This window comes from Spinacia oleracea, chromosome 4, assembly GCF_020520425.1.
Source record: "Spinacia oleracea cultivar Varoflay chromosome 4, BTI_SOV_V1, whole genome shotgun sequence".
Classification (NCBI taxonomy): Eukaryota; Viridiplantae; Streptophyta; class Magnoliopsida; order Caryophyllales; family Amaranthaceae; genus Spinacia; species Spinacia oleracea.
The window spans coordinates 16488854-16502665 of NC_079490.1; the positions used below are offsets into that span (position 1 = coordinate 16488854).

At 35.4% G+C, this 13812-nt stretch overlaps 3 protein-coding genes across 4 annotated transcripts; 2 read left to right on the forward strand and 1 right to left on the reverse strand.

The window, feature by feature from the left end:
* Window positions 1-526: 526 nt before the first annotated feature.
* LOC110781079 (uncharacterized) lies at window positions 527-2605 on the reverse strand. Its single transcript, XM_021985332.2, has one exon. It carries the CDS (start codon window positions 2603-2605, stop codon window positions 527-529), a length of 2079 nt encoding a protein of 692 aa, XP_021841024.2.
* A 4658-nt stretch (window positions 2606-7263) lies between these two features.
* LOC130471359 (uncharacterized) lies at window positions 7264-10123 on the forward strand. Its single transcript, XM_056841421.1, has 5 exons — window positions 7264-7323; window positions 8518-8808; window positions 8892-9116; window positions 9229-9687; window positions 9809-10123. The coding sequence occupies exons 1-5, from the start codon at window positions 7264-7266 to the stop codon at window positions 10121-10123; spliced, it is 1350 nt and encodes a 449-aa protein (XP_056697399.1).
* Window positions 10124-10245: 122 nt separating this feature from the next.
* LOC110781724 (uncharacterized) lies at window positions 10246-13462 on the forward strand. Of its 2 annotated transcripts, XM_056826894.1 has the most exons (6): window positions 10246-10583; window positions 10673-10849; window positions 10962-11072; window positions 11182-11239; window positions 11324-11422; window positions 13228-13462. In XM_056826894.1, the coding sequence occupies exons 1-6, from the start codon at window positions 10276-10278 to the stop codon at window positions 13330-13332; spliced, it is 858 nt and encodes a 285-aa protein (XP_056682872.1). In that variant the 5' UTR covers window positions 10246-10275; the 3' UTR covers window positions 13333-13462. The 2 variants fall into 2 exon arrangements, with proteins under 2 accessions (XP_056682872.1, XP_056682873.1); XM_056826895.1 differs by lacking the exon at window positions 10962-11072.
* The last annotated feature ends 350 nt before the right edge of the window (window positions 13463-13812 follow it).

A 13812-nucleotide genomic window follows, 5' to 3' on the forward strand; every position in this document is an offset into this window, starting at 1 on the left:
ATATCGACATATTTCTCCGTCGCTATTTGGGATATAGTGACTCTATAGAGAGTCGCAATATTTAGACTGTATAAAGCGTCACTATTTTCACGTGTATAGACACATTTTTCCGCCACTATAAACCACATAGAGACGCTTTAGACACCCGAAATATATAGACTCTTATTAGAGTCACTATATGTTCACTTTCGTGCGAGGTCCCCCCATTCCCTCCAAAATAATTTAGACCCTTTGGAGAGTCACAATTTGCATCATATTATTTTTCATATATACATAATAATTTAGACGCTTTGGAGCGTCACAATTTGCATCATATTTTTTTCATATATATATATATATATATATATATATATATATATATATATATATATATATATATATATATATATATATATATATATATATATATATATATATATATATATATATATATATATATATTAATCTAAAATCATGAATTATCTATAAAAATATATATCGACCATAGATAATTAATCATAATCAAATACATTAACTTACTACGTAATCAACTTTTGAGGTTAATCAACTTCCTTTGCTTCATATTCACACAACTAGAAAGGTTGGATCCATATCCATCAGGAACTTTAATTTTCTGCAAAACATTTAGGAACCTCTCCTTCTCCTCCGTAGACATAGAATAGGAAGCCGGAGGCATGCATTCACCTCCGTTAGGATTAGTACTCAGCCAAAGGTGAGACTTTATTCTCCATGCTTCAAGGGCTTCTCGATCATTCCTACTATCTCTACTCTTATCCATGCTAAGAAGAGTTCCTAAAATATTCTCAGACACGTTTTTCTCAATGTGCATCACATCTAAATTATGCCTTAGAAGATTATGCTCCCAATACACCAAATCAAAGAATATGCTTCTCTTGGTACCAAAGTCACTTTCATCTTGGACATCATCGTCATCATCGTGTCCTCTTTGCCTCTTTTTCGGTGGTGCCTTCGACTTTCCGTAAACATGCTTCACCTTTTCTTGCTGCCTCAATATATCAGTGCCGCTAGGACGAGATGGGGCTTTACCCCACTCATTAGTTCCAAACTTCTCACAAAACTTGTCACCTTGACATCGATATGGGTGATCTGCAGGTAACCATTTTCTATAGCTACAATAGCAAATCTTGCTCCCAAATCTATCAGAAGGCGTGGAATCTAAGCATATAGGACATGCATTGTAACCTTTTGTGCTCAAACCAGAGAGCATTGCATAGTCGGGAAAGTCATTAATAGTCCAAAGCAAAGCCGCACGCAAATTAAATTTCTCTCCGGCAAAAGCATCAAAAGCTTCAACCCCTGTCCACAGCAATTTCAATTCATGCACTAATGGCTGCAGATACACGTCAATATCATTTCCGGGACCTGATTTTCCAGGAATAAGCGTGGACAGAATGAAAGAAGACGGTTTCATACATAACCATGGTGGAAGATTATAAGGAATCAACATCACTGGCCACGTACTATAAGTGGTGTTCATTAAACGGTAAGGATTAAAACCATCACTCGCAAGACCTAATCGAACACTACGAGGGTCTAATGCAAAATCACTGTGACGCTCATCAAATGCCTTCCATGCTAAGCCATCTGAAGGATGCCTTAAAATCTTCTTATCATCTTCACCCAATCGCTCTGTATCATGCCATCTCATATCTTCTGCTGTTGATGATGACATGTAGATTCTTTTTAGTCTCGGTATAAGAGGGAAATATCGCATTACCTTAGTTGGCACACCTTTCTTACAAGTATCCGTACCTTGATCACTTACAACGTTGCCCCTATCCTTAGTTTTCTTCCACCTCGATGTACCACAAACACGACACTTGTCTTTCTTTAAAAATTCACCCCAATACAACATGCAATTATTCGGACAAGCATCAATCTTTTCATACCCAAGGCCCAAGTCTTTTATCATTTTCTTACTGTAATAATAAGAAGAGGGAAAATCAAGTATTTGAGGAAATGCATCTAGAATTAGCTTCAACAACATATTGAAAGATTCTATGGACCAGTGATTCATACACTTCAAGTGAAACAAGTGTAACAGAAAAGATAACTTTGAAAAATTGATACACCCCTCGTACAATTTCTCCTCAGAAGCTTCAAGCAACTTCTTATATGTCACATCTTCTTCTATTGTAGAATAATCATATTCTACATCTGTGTCATAGGCCAAGGGCTCCTCAATCCATTCATCATCCTCTCGTGCTTCTAAATTTGGGCAATTGGGAGGCATATTAACACTAAATGCTGATCTTAATAGCCCTCCCATATTATCTCGACCTACAAACCCACTTTGGTTATCAAGGGATCCTTCACTAGTAATCCCTCCATCACTCTCAAACATACGCTGAAACGTATCCCCTTTACCATGAAAAATCCAATCCTTATATGGCTTATAAAATCCCTTAAACAAAATATGCCTCTCCACTTCATTTACGGAGAACCATTTCTCTACCTTACAGTTCTTACATGGACATCTAATTTTTCCTTCGACTAGATCTTGCTTGGCAAACTCAATAAATTCCATACAACCGTCGATATATTCATGATGACCAGTGGGTAGATCGATCCAACTTTTATCCATATCTATACGAAATTAGTTGAGTAATTAGTAATATACGTCGGTCGCAGAATAGGAAATTTTTATATGTACTTATTAAAATATTATAATCATTCTTAGAACCTTGATATATCACACGAGATTAATTTAAGTCACATAACACCTCCGTACACAACTCTTCTTAATTCATACCATAACTTATGGTTTTTTGTTTAATCATTCTTCCTTAGTGACTAATATTTGTGATCTATCTTCATCTTCTAAAAGTTATTACCCTATATCACTTCCATATTATATTTTCTTTTTGCGTACAAGATCATACTTTCAACTTCACATGAATTTGCAAGGAAAATAAAGCATGTGATTTTAGCGCACAAGGTGATATTTTCAACTTCACACGAAGACAACAATATAAATCCATTTTTTAAAAAGAGTAAGAGTACCTTAAGTAACGTGGCATCACATAATCAGAATTTATGGTAAAATTTCTTGGATTAAATGTAATTAAGCTAAGCAAAATTATGTAGTGGGGATAATGTAATTAGACAAACAATACCAACACAAAATGCCAAAGCTAACAAAAATACGTACTTACAAATTTGAAGCTATTATATCAAAACATTTGAAATTAAATCAACAGGAATACAATAGAAAGATCCAACTTTTTCATGATTGACGTAAGTTATGATAGCACAATAAACGTCGGTATATGCTCATTGTATATATATTGGACATCGAGGAAATGTAAAGCCACGGAAATTATATTCTAACACTTAACAAACCTAACTTGCAGAGTTGTAGCCCACCCTTGTCCATACAAAATTAGGGAAATAACAATTGTCCAATAAAAAACCTAAAAGGGACTTTATAGTATACATACCTCTAGTATCAAAGAGCATATGCAACGTACGAACCGATGCACGAACCTACGAACAACGCTAAAGACTTGCAGGAAACCTTGAACCGGTGTAGCAACGCACGAACTGATGCACGAACCTACGAACAACGCTAAAGAATCACAGGAAACCTTGAACCGGTGTGGTCGGCGAAACCTGATAATGTTGATAAATTATGGTCAAAATATAAGGACAACAACATTATCAGGAATTTAAAATCTAAAAAATATAGTAGATGAAGTTATCAACTTAAACAGAAAACACTACAAACATATCAATTCATGACCATGAATGCTCCATGAAAATGAACAAATGTAGGGAAGCAATGTGCTAAGCGCAGGTCAAAGAAGGGTGTTTTTTCTACATGGAAAGTAAAAGAAAATATTATCCGCAATCTACTCCGCGATAAGGGGATCAAGCAATTGAGTTTACGAAAGTCGTTATTGTGGGGCGACAAAAATACCAGAGGAGAGAGAAAGGAGATAGTGGTGAACGTAGAGGGACAGGAGAAGAAGTGAACTGATCAGAAGTGAACTGATCAGAAGTGAACTGATCAGAAGTGAACTGATCAGAAGTGAACTGATCAAAAGTGAACTGATCAGAAGTGAACTGATCAAAAGTGAACTGATCAGGACTGATCAGGATTGATCAGTAAGGACTGTTCAGAACTGATCTGATCAGGACTGATCTGGACTGATCTGATCAGGACTGATCTATTTTCTATGTCGTCTGAGAGTGCAAGTGTCACAGTCCATAGAAAGCTAGCTATTCCATTTATTACTCAAAAGTGATCACCATACTCCGTATTAAGCAGCCATATTATCTCATATTCAAGGAAGTTGACAGAACACAACACATAATTAAAAAGACTCCCAAAAGTTTTATAATAATATTAATCCTACCTTATTATGTCTAATCTAAATATTAGTCATTATAGATTACTCTTCTATTATGACTCATCAATTCCACGATCAATTATTTATAACTTGTACACCGTAGCAATCAGTATGTATTACTCCACTTCTTAAGCTCTTAGCTAGTGTTTGTTTGAATAATGAAATAAGAATAGTAATCACAATTTTGGATTAGATTCTATTAATTTGTTAAGAATAGAGTTATTCAAATAGAACGATAATCTCATGATTGAGCTTGAACTGATTTAGTGAAACACTCCTATCCGGTGCAATTGCATAGCCTCTAAAACGTTTTCTGTTAATGTTTCCCATTTTTTCCCGGTTATGCGCAACACATGATGTATATAGTTAAGGTTCGATAGTTATATTAGCAACACCAACATAAATTGGGATGTTTTCCAATTCCAATTACATTATTTATGTGTGGGATAAAGTAATTAAACCTAAACAACACCAACACAAATCAGGAGAAGAAGTGAACTGATCAGAAGTGAACTTATCAGTTCACTGATCAGAAGTGAACTTATCAGAACTGATCAGGATGGATCAGTAAGGATTGATCAGGACTGATTTGATCAGGAATGATCCGATCAGGACTGATCTGATCAGGATTGATCAGAGCAGGACTGATCTATTTTCTATGTCGTAAATAGCCTAGGACTGATCTATTGTCATGTAATGCATGATCTATTGTCATGTAATGCATGATCTATTTTCTAAAATCAATAGAGATAAAAAGTTCAGGTATGTAATAAAAAATACTCTAAACAGCTCTATAGAGAAGCACTAAAAAAAGCTAGGTAACGACTCTTTACCATAATTCCATAAACCCTTACTCGCAAGTTCAAAATAATTCAACAGAAGAATACAATGTCGTTCTTTCTAACAATAGAACCTAAAGTGTAGCCAAACCATCCATCTCAAAAATTTGCTACTGTTACTTTTAACTCGATACATGTTGAAACTAACTGATATGTTATTATCAAAGCTCGTAGTCATAAAAACCATTTATGCATGCTGCAGTTTATTGGGGCAAAGATGGGGGCCTCAGGACTACAAATACAAACAGAAAGTGGCCTAATTAGCATCCCTAGTAATATCTGATGTGTTGTTGTGAAATATCTTCCTAGAGGTGCCCTAAAGAAATACCTCATTGATAATCGAAGGAAGAAGCTAGCTTTTAAGGTTGTCCACCAGTTGGCGCTTGATCTTTCTAGAGTGACAAATAATTTTGCAAACTCAGATAAATAATACCGGATGATAAGCTATAGTTCAAAGCTACTCTCAACTTGGCATGATAAACCCAGATAAACAATAAGCTAGTGCTGATAAGATAATATTTGGTTAGCTATGACAGTTCAAAACCGGATGATAGAAACTCAGAAATGGTTATCTGAGTTTATCATCCCAGCTATGACAGTTCAAAAATCAAAACCGGATGTTCTATCCCTTAACTCAGTTAAGCTATAGTTCAAAGCTACTCTCACTTCTCTGTGTTTTGAACTGCATATATTCAGATTAGGGTGCTTACTGCATAGGTTTATTCCTTACTCCATACAACTGGTAGTCAAACCTATATTTGGTGCCAACTAAAGCAGGGAAAGGCAAAGAAATTTATAATAAAGACAAGCAAAGTGCTGATAAGATAAGATATTTAACACTGCGATACACTGCCACTACCTAATACTACACTTATGACATATAGAAAGCATGCAGTAGCTTAACATAACGATGACAGACAGACAATGAGATTATCAGTCGCCTAATACTAAGTTCTGCTTTGTAAAGCTCAGTTCTGTTTTGTGCAAAGTTTGTTCAGTTCTTTTCTACTTACAGTCAGTCCATCGGTCACACATTTCACATAATCAGTCACAGAAAACAGTGTAGCCTCAAAAGAAGTTATAGATAACAGTAGAAAATGCTAAGTGAAAGGGTTCAAATAATTAGTATAAGTTCTATAGCGACAAATAATTTTGCAAACTCATCCAACATGCACATTTGATGCACCAAGTTTCTCACTAAAGACAACCTAAACTAACCAAGTACAGCTAGGTGTCTTAAAGATTGACAACAGATTTTTCATACTAAGTACCAGATATCTTGGTCAGAGATTATCACCTAAATCTCACTAAATGTCTGTGTGTCTTTATACAAAGCATTGCCATGTATCCAAATTTCAAAGATTCTAGGCCAACTAAAAGTTGCAAATTTAAAACTATGGAATCACAAAAGTACAAAGTAATTCAAGAAAGATACCGCAGAAAATTAGAAATAGATAGACAATACCTACAGTAGTAACAACACGGAAGAAGAAGTCAGACGTTCACCACTTTCCAACTATCGTCCATATTACCAACTATCTGCAATTGAAACCTAAAATAAATGAAATAGCAAACACTCTGTAAGCGGTATATAGAAAATCACAGAAACTAAGAAGACCCATTCTAGTTTTTTTCTTGAATTAAGGATGCAATATAACATGGAAAACTTAAAGGCATATGATTGACATTAGAAATTGACATGAAAAAACGTGAATTAACAATATATGACGGAAATTAAAATAGTGAATCAAACCTAAACATTGTTATATGATAAAAATCAAATAGTGAAGGCGTGAAGCAGACCAAAAACCTGGCGAATATATCCGGCAACACCGAGGATGAAGCAGCAATTAAGAAACCAGAGTATGCTTGAATTTCTCCAATTACAAACCAGAGAGAACAACGAATTTATCTTGAATTTGTTGGGCGAATTGTGAATTCAATAATTGGGATTTTTCATGAATTTATAGGATGAGGAGTGAGATAGCTTATATTGGGAGATTTGACTTTGCTAACGTAAAGGTTGAAGACAGAATTCATGGAATTCGTTAATGGCCGGTGCTGAAGGTGAGGAGGAGAGATACGAATTCATCGGAAATCTGACGAGGGTGGTTAGTTTCGTAAAGCAGCAAGGCGTATGTCGGTGGGAGGAGGTTGAGAGAAACGTGGGAGGTGGGTTGAGAGTTAGGCGGGATTCTGCGAAAAAAACAGAGAGTTAGGCGGGATTTTTTGCCCAAAAATTCAGTTGCATTGCTGCCTCACAAACACGTGCAACACACGTGTCTTTTTTTGTAAATAGCGACGCTTTAGAACGTCGAAATATTTTGCGGCTCTCTAAAGCGTCGCAATTTACAAATTAATATTCGCGCCCCAATTTCCTTGCGACTCTTTGTTAGACCGTCACAATAATTCCGTCTCAATATGTACCTCTTTTTTGTAGTGTTTGTTTAGATTTGGGATTGAAAATGCCATTTTGGGCCATATATGAGCTATATCGAGCCATATGAGCCTTAGCTGTGCATAAATAACTTGAAATGAATCTTAGAAACATCTAACTAAGCATATGACACATAAAAAAGGTTTAGAATTTGGACTTAGGTTCATTTGTTTAGATTTGGGATCGAAAATGCCATTTTGGGCCATATATGACCTATATCGAGCCATATGAGCCTTAGCTGTGCATAAATAACTTGAAATGAATCTTAGAAACATCTAACTAAGCATATGACACATAAAAAAGGTTTAGAATTTGGACTTAGGTTCATTTGTTTAGATTTGGGATCGAAAATGCCATTTTTGGCCATATATGACCTATATCGAGCCATATGAGCCTTAACTGTGCATAAATAACTTGAAATGAATCTTAGAAACATCTAACTAAGCATATGACACATAAAAAAGGTTTAGAATTTGGACTTAGGTTCATGAGAATGTGTTCCTCGCAAGACTAGACATATAAAAAGTCTGAATTAGAATCTTTCCTTATTCCAGAAGACTGAAAATATCACCAAAACATGCTAACAACAGATTAGAAACTGGTCGGTTCAGCTGCAGATCAGCAGCAGCAGATCAGCTGCTGAACAGATCAGTTTTTGATTTGTTCAGGTGCAGATCAGCAGCAGCAGATCAGCTGCTGAACAGATCAGAATCTGATCAGTTCAGGTGCAGATCAGCAGCAGCAGATCAGCAGCTGAACAGGTCAGTTTCTGATCTGTTCAGCTGTTAATCATATGTCTTGCGCTCGGGAATTTATGCTTGGGACTATACATGTTAACTTACATTTCCATGTTTATTTGTTTGTGTAGAATCAATTCCATATTGAACCTTCCCAAGCTAAGAAGGACGTTTTTGAATCTAATCTACGTTTGAGATTCAAAAACTTCAAAGCCAAGTTGGTGAGTGGTTGGATTTCTAAGACGAGAGAGATAAGTAAGGTAGAGAAAGGTGAAAATGAAGGAGAAAATGAAGGAGAAAATGATGGTGAAAAAGAAGGTGAAAAAGCGCCACCGATAAAGCTCCCTTTTGACATTTGGAAGCACATCACACCAGAGGAATGGGAGGCTTTTGTTGCACAAAAAACAACTCCAGATGCAGTGGTAAATTTTCAAACAATCTACCTACGTACTTTATAAATTTATTGTTTACATTTTGCATTGAAGTTGACATGTATACTTTGTAGGCAAAGCGCCAAAAGTGTTCAAATTATGCAAAGAAGAAAAAACATACTCATCGGCTAGGTCCCGAGACTTATGAAGAAAAGAGGAAGAGATGGAAAGAAAAAGGATTATACCCCAACGGTGGCAACACCCGTGCCAATGATTGGTGGTGTTCGATGCATAGTCTCGACAAAAATGGGAAATATGTAATTGTTAATCCCGAAACAAAAGAGGCTTGTGATAAACTAGTAAGTAAATGGAGTGATTTTCAATAATTTGAATTAATATATATATATTATACATTTTGTCTAACTTTGTATTAATGTAACAATCACTTTCTATATTGTTTTCATAAAATAGGTTGAATATCAACAAGCATGTGCCGAAGGCAAGGTTTCTTCAGTTTTAAACAAGGATCCCTTGTACATGACTCTTGGACCTGACCCTTCCGGGCATCCAAGAGGTTTCGGAGGGGTACGTGTTGGCTTGAAAAAGGCGTATGGTGAAGAATATCGCAAGCCCACCAACTCAAACTTCAGTGCATCTTCAACAGCTTCAGATATAGCTTCGATGAGAGAAGAACTGAAGAAGGAGATAACTGAGGCAATCCTACAACAGATGGGCTTACAAAGCTTGGAGTTGCCCCGCCGTAGCCCTTTGGATTCATCAAGCCAACCAATTCTTGACCTTCAACCACCTAATGAAGGTCAAGAACCTACTGGATTTCAACCACCTGCTAGAGTTCAGCCGTCTACTGGAGTTCAACCAATGCTTGAAGTTCAATCAATGCTTGGAGTTCAACCAATGCTTGAATTAAAGGTGAGCTGAATTCTGGAGTTTAATTCCGTAATGTTCTTATATAAATTTTGGAGTTTTAATTCATTCAATAACGTGATGGCTAAATTTTTACTTATTGCATATCCTGATGGTTGAATGTTAGGAGGAGACGCGTTGCGAACTACTACACCCGGGACAATCAAATGGTGATAAATTGTATGTGGTGGCCGATGCGAATGCACAACCACAAAGTGACCGACCACTAGTCCACTTCAAGCAAGTCCCGAGTGGTTATTATGCGGTGAGCCCATACAATGTTCATGAAGACTATTTGGATTGGATACTTCCGGTGCCCAACAATTTCCTCCATACTTTGGCCGATGCCTCCGGTTCTTATGTACTATGGCCATTTGCATGGGTGAAGTTTTCAGACGAGGTGTTTTGTGTTTCTAATTCCACGCCTTTCTATTTTGCATAACATTTCCTATATGTTTCAATAAACAAGTTTTTTCATAATCTCTTGGTTTTTGTAAATTAACCTTACAGATCATCAAGAAACTAAAAGCGTCACCAATGAAAGCTAAACAAAAGAAACCACCAACTCAAGCTAGCAAAGATGGTCAACGATCAATGGAGTTGATTGCAAAAGGAAGTTCACAAGGCAAGAGTCAAAACTCCAAACTTAAATCATCGAAAGGTCCAGTTTCTCATGCAAATTTACTTGTGGAATCAGATGTTTTTGACTCTCTTAGTAAGCCGTGCAAATGGTTGCATAGTCTTGTTAGTGAGTTACCGGATGGTAATCCTATTGGAGTTCAGATGGACATGTCATTATTCCACTTTTTCGAGCATGGCACAGCATGGGTAACTAAAGACGATATATGTGAATTCCTCAAAGTTGATATGCTTAATATTTCAATGATACAAGTCTTCATGAGGTAATTAATATAGTTAGTTATGGTAATGTATTTATTAAGGTAAATGGTTTGCCAAGTTTCGATTATTCTTATGTTTGCTTGTTCTTTAGGTCTCTTCAGTTCGATGATTTTAGTTCGGATAGTCATATTGGGTGGTTGGATCCACAATCAATAAGTGGTGCTAGTTGCATGAACAATCGAGCCGAAGTCAGTCAATATCTCGATGACGGTATCCGTCAATGCACAAAAGCGAAAAACAAGTTCATATTAGCCCCGTACTTTGAAGAGTATGCCTTTGCTTTAATATCTTTATTGTCCTACATTAGTGTCGATTATAATGATATTTTGTGATTGTTGTGGCATATTATGGATTATTAAACCACTCTTTTGTGATTACAGCCTCCATTGGATGCTCCTTGTGATATGTGTTTCAAGCCACACAATTTATCAATTTGATTCTTGTCGTCGAGATCCATTACGATCCGTGTTGGTCAAGTCACTATTGAATAAGTACATTCCGTATTTAGTTTTTTTTGTACATATCAAATAAAACTTGCAATCATATTTTACATTCAAGCATTTAATGTTAATTAACTTCCAATGAATTGTGGAATTGCAGAGTGTTGATGAAAATGAATGTCAAAAAAAGCGCACTTCCTCAATGGAAATCAGTTAAGGTAACTAATAACTTGTTCACTAGTTATTGTACGGCCAAAACAATTACATTTCCTATTATCTAATTTATGTTGTCTTTAATCTAGTGCGCCCAACAAGAGGGTGGGGTCGAGTGTGGCTATTACGTGATGAAATTCATGCATGACATATTCAAAAGTTGCAAGGAAGTTCAAGATCTGGAAAAGGTACATAAAATAGCTTATTTATGATGTATTATTAGGCTAGAAATTAGTTAAAAAAAACTATTCGCCTATAATTGGCAAGAACCGTCGAAAATGCCATTTTGGACCAAATATGACCTATATCGACCTAAATGAACCATAGACGTGCATAACGAACTTGAAATGAGTCTTATAATCATATAACTAATCATATGAATCATGAAAAACGTTTAGAATATGGAAATAGGTTCGTTTGTTGGTATTTGGGATCGAAAATGCCAGTTTTGGCCATAAATGACCTATATCGACCTAAATGAACCATAGACGTGCATAACGAACTTGAAACGAGTCTTATAATCATATAACTAATCATCTGAATCATGAAAAACGTTTAGAATATGGAAATAGGTTCGTTTGTTGGTATTTGGGATCGAAAATGCCATTTTTGGCCATAAATGACCTATGTCGTCCCAAATGAGCCTTATGTGTGCATAAAGAACTTGAAATGAGTCTTATAAACATATAACTAATCATATGAATCATGAAAAAGATTTAGAAAGTGTCCTTAGGTTCATTTGTTAGTTGTTGGGATCGAAAATGCCATTTTTAACCAAAAATGACCTATATCGACCCAAATGACCCACAGACATTCATAAATATCATGAAATGAGTCTTATAATAATATAACTAATCATATGAATAATGAAAAACGTTTAGAAAATTGAAATAGGTTCGTTTGTTGGTAGTTGGGATCGAAAATGTCATTTTTGGCCAAAAATTACATATATCGACCTAAATGAACCATAGACGTGCATAACGAACTTGAAATGAGTCTTATAATCATATAACTAATCATATGAATCATGAAAAACGTTTAGAATATGGAAATAGGTTCGTTTGTTGGTATTTGGGATCGAAAATGTCATTTTTGGCCATAAATTACCTATATCGTCCCAAATGAGCCTTATGTGTGCATAAAGAACTTGAAATGAGTCTTATAAACATATAACTAATCATATGAATCATGAAAAAGATTTAGAAAGTGTCCTTAGGTTCATTTGTTAGTTGTTAGGATCGAAAATGCCATTTTTAACCAAAAATGACCTATATCGACCCAAATGACCCATATACGTTCATAAATATCATGAAATGAGTCTTATAATAATATAACTAATCATATGAATAATGAAAAACGTTTAGAATATCGAAATAGGTTCGTTTGTTGGTAGTTGGGATCGAAAATGTCATTTTTGGCCAAAAATTACATATATCGACCTAAATGAACCATAGACGTGCATAACGAACTTGAAATGAGTCTTATAATCATATAACTAATCATATGAATCATGAAAAACGTTTAGAATATGGAAATAGGTTCGTTTGTTGGTATTTGGGATCAAAAATTCCATTTTTGGCCATAAATGACCTATATCGTCCCAAATGAGCCTTATGTGTGCATAAAGAACTTGAAATGAGTCTAATAATATAATTAATCATAATAATCATGAAAAACATTTAGAATATGGATATAGGTTTGTTTGTTGGTAAGTAGGATCGAAAATGCCATTTTTTACCATAAATGACCTATATCGACCCAAATGAACCATAGACTTGCATAACGAACTTGAAATGAGTCTTATAATCATATAACTAATCATATGTATCATGAAAAACGTTTAGAATATGGAAATAGGTTCGTTTGTTGGTAGTTGGGTTCAAAAATGTCATTTTTGTCCAATATAATTGTTTTCGCAACCAATCTAATTTTTGTTTTCGCATATGAAACTTAATTTAATTTATTGGTTTGCATGTACGGTGTTCTTTTAAAGGTTTTCAAAACTCCAAGGGAGGAGCCCTTTACCAAAAAGGAGTTGGATGAGGTTCGAGACAAGTGGGCTATTTACTTCAACGATTGTGAACTACCCTCAGTGTAATAAATAGAGCAGATTTGTAGTTATTCGTGACTCTTACATTATTTTGTTATTAATCGATTTAATTAATTACATTTGAATTAATTCGGTAATATTATTGGAAATTTGAAATTTATATCATTTTTGAGAATGTCAAGCTGGTGTTTGATGAAACAGAAATTATATTGCAGAATATTAGGAATTATATTGCAGATTTTTTTATTTTTTTTAAAAAAGAAAAAAAAAAACTCAAAAGTTGCCCTTGTTTGCAGCAAGAGCAACTTATGTGCAGCTTATAAGGTGCCCTTACCTTATGTGCAGCTTATAAGGTGCCCTTACCTTATGTGCAGCTTATAAGGTGCCCTTGTTGCAGCAAGGGCACCTTATAAGTTTCACATAAGGTGCCCTTGTTGCGACAAGGGCACCTTATAAGTTTCACATAAGGTGCCCTTGTTGCAAACAAGGGCACCTTATAAGATTATAAGTTGCCCTTATTAAGGGCAA

Coding starts and splice junctions, on each gene's coding strand:
- LOC110781079 (XM_021985332.2), bottom strand. CDS start 2,605: ATGGATAAAAGTTGGATCGATCTACCCACTGGTCATCATGAATATATC.
- LOC130471359 (XM_056841421.1), top strand. CDS start 7,264: ATGGCCGGTGCTGAAGGTGAGGAGGAGAGATACGAATTCATCGGAAAT. Junction 9,117..9,228: donor AAGAGGCTTGTGATAAACTA/GTAAGTAAATGG, acceptor TTCATAAAATAG/GTTGAATATCAACAAGCATG. Junction 9,688..9,808: donor AACCAATGCTTGAATTAAAG/GTGAGCTGAATT, acceptor GTTGAATGTTAG/GAGGAGACGCGTTGCGAACT.
- LOC110781724 (XM_056826894.1), top strand. CDS start 10,276: ATGGAGTTGATTGCAAAAGGAAGTTCACAAGGCAAGAGTCAAAACTCC. Junction 11,240..11,323: donor CTCAATGGAAATCAGTTAAG/GTAACTAATAAC, acceptor TCTTTAATCTAG/TGCGCCCAACAAGAGGGTGG. Junction 11,423..13,227: donor AAGTTCAAGATCTGGAAAAG/GTACATAAAATA, acceptor GTTCTTTTAAAG/GTTTTCAAAACTCCAAGGGA.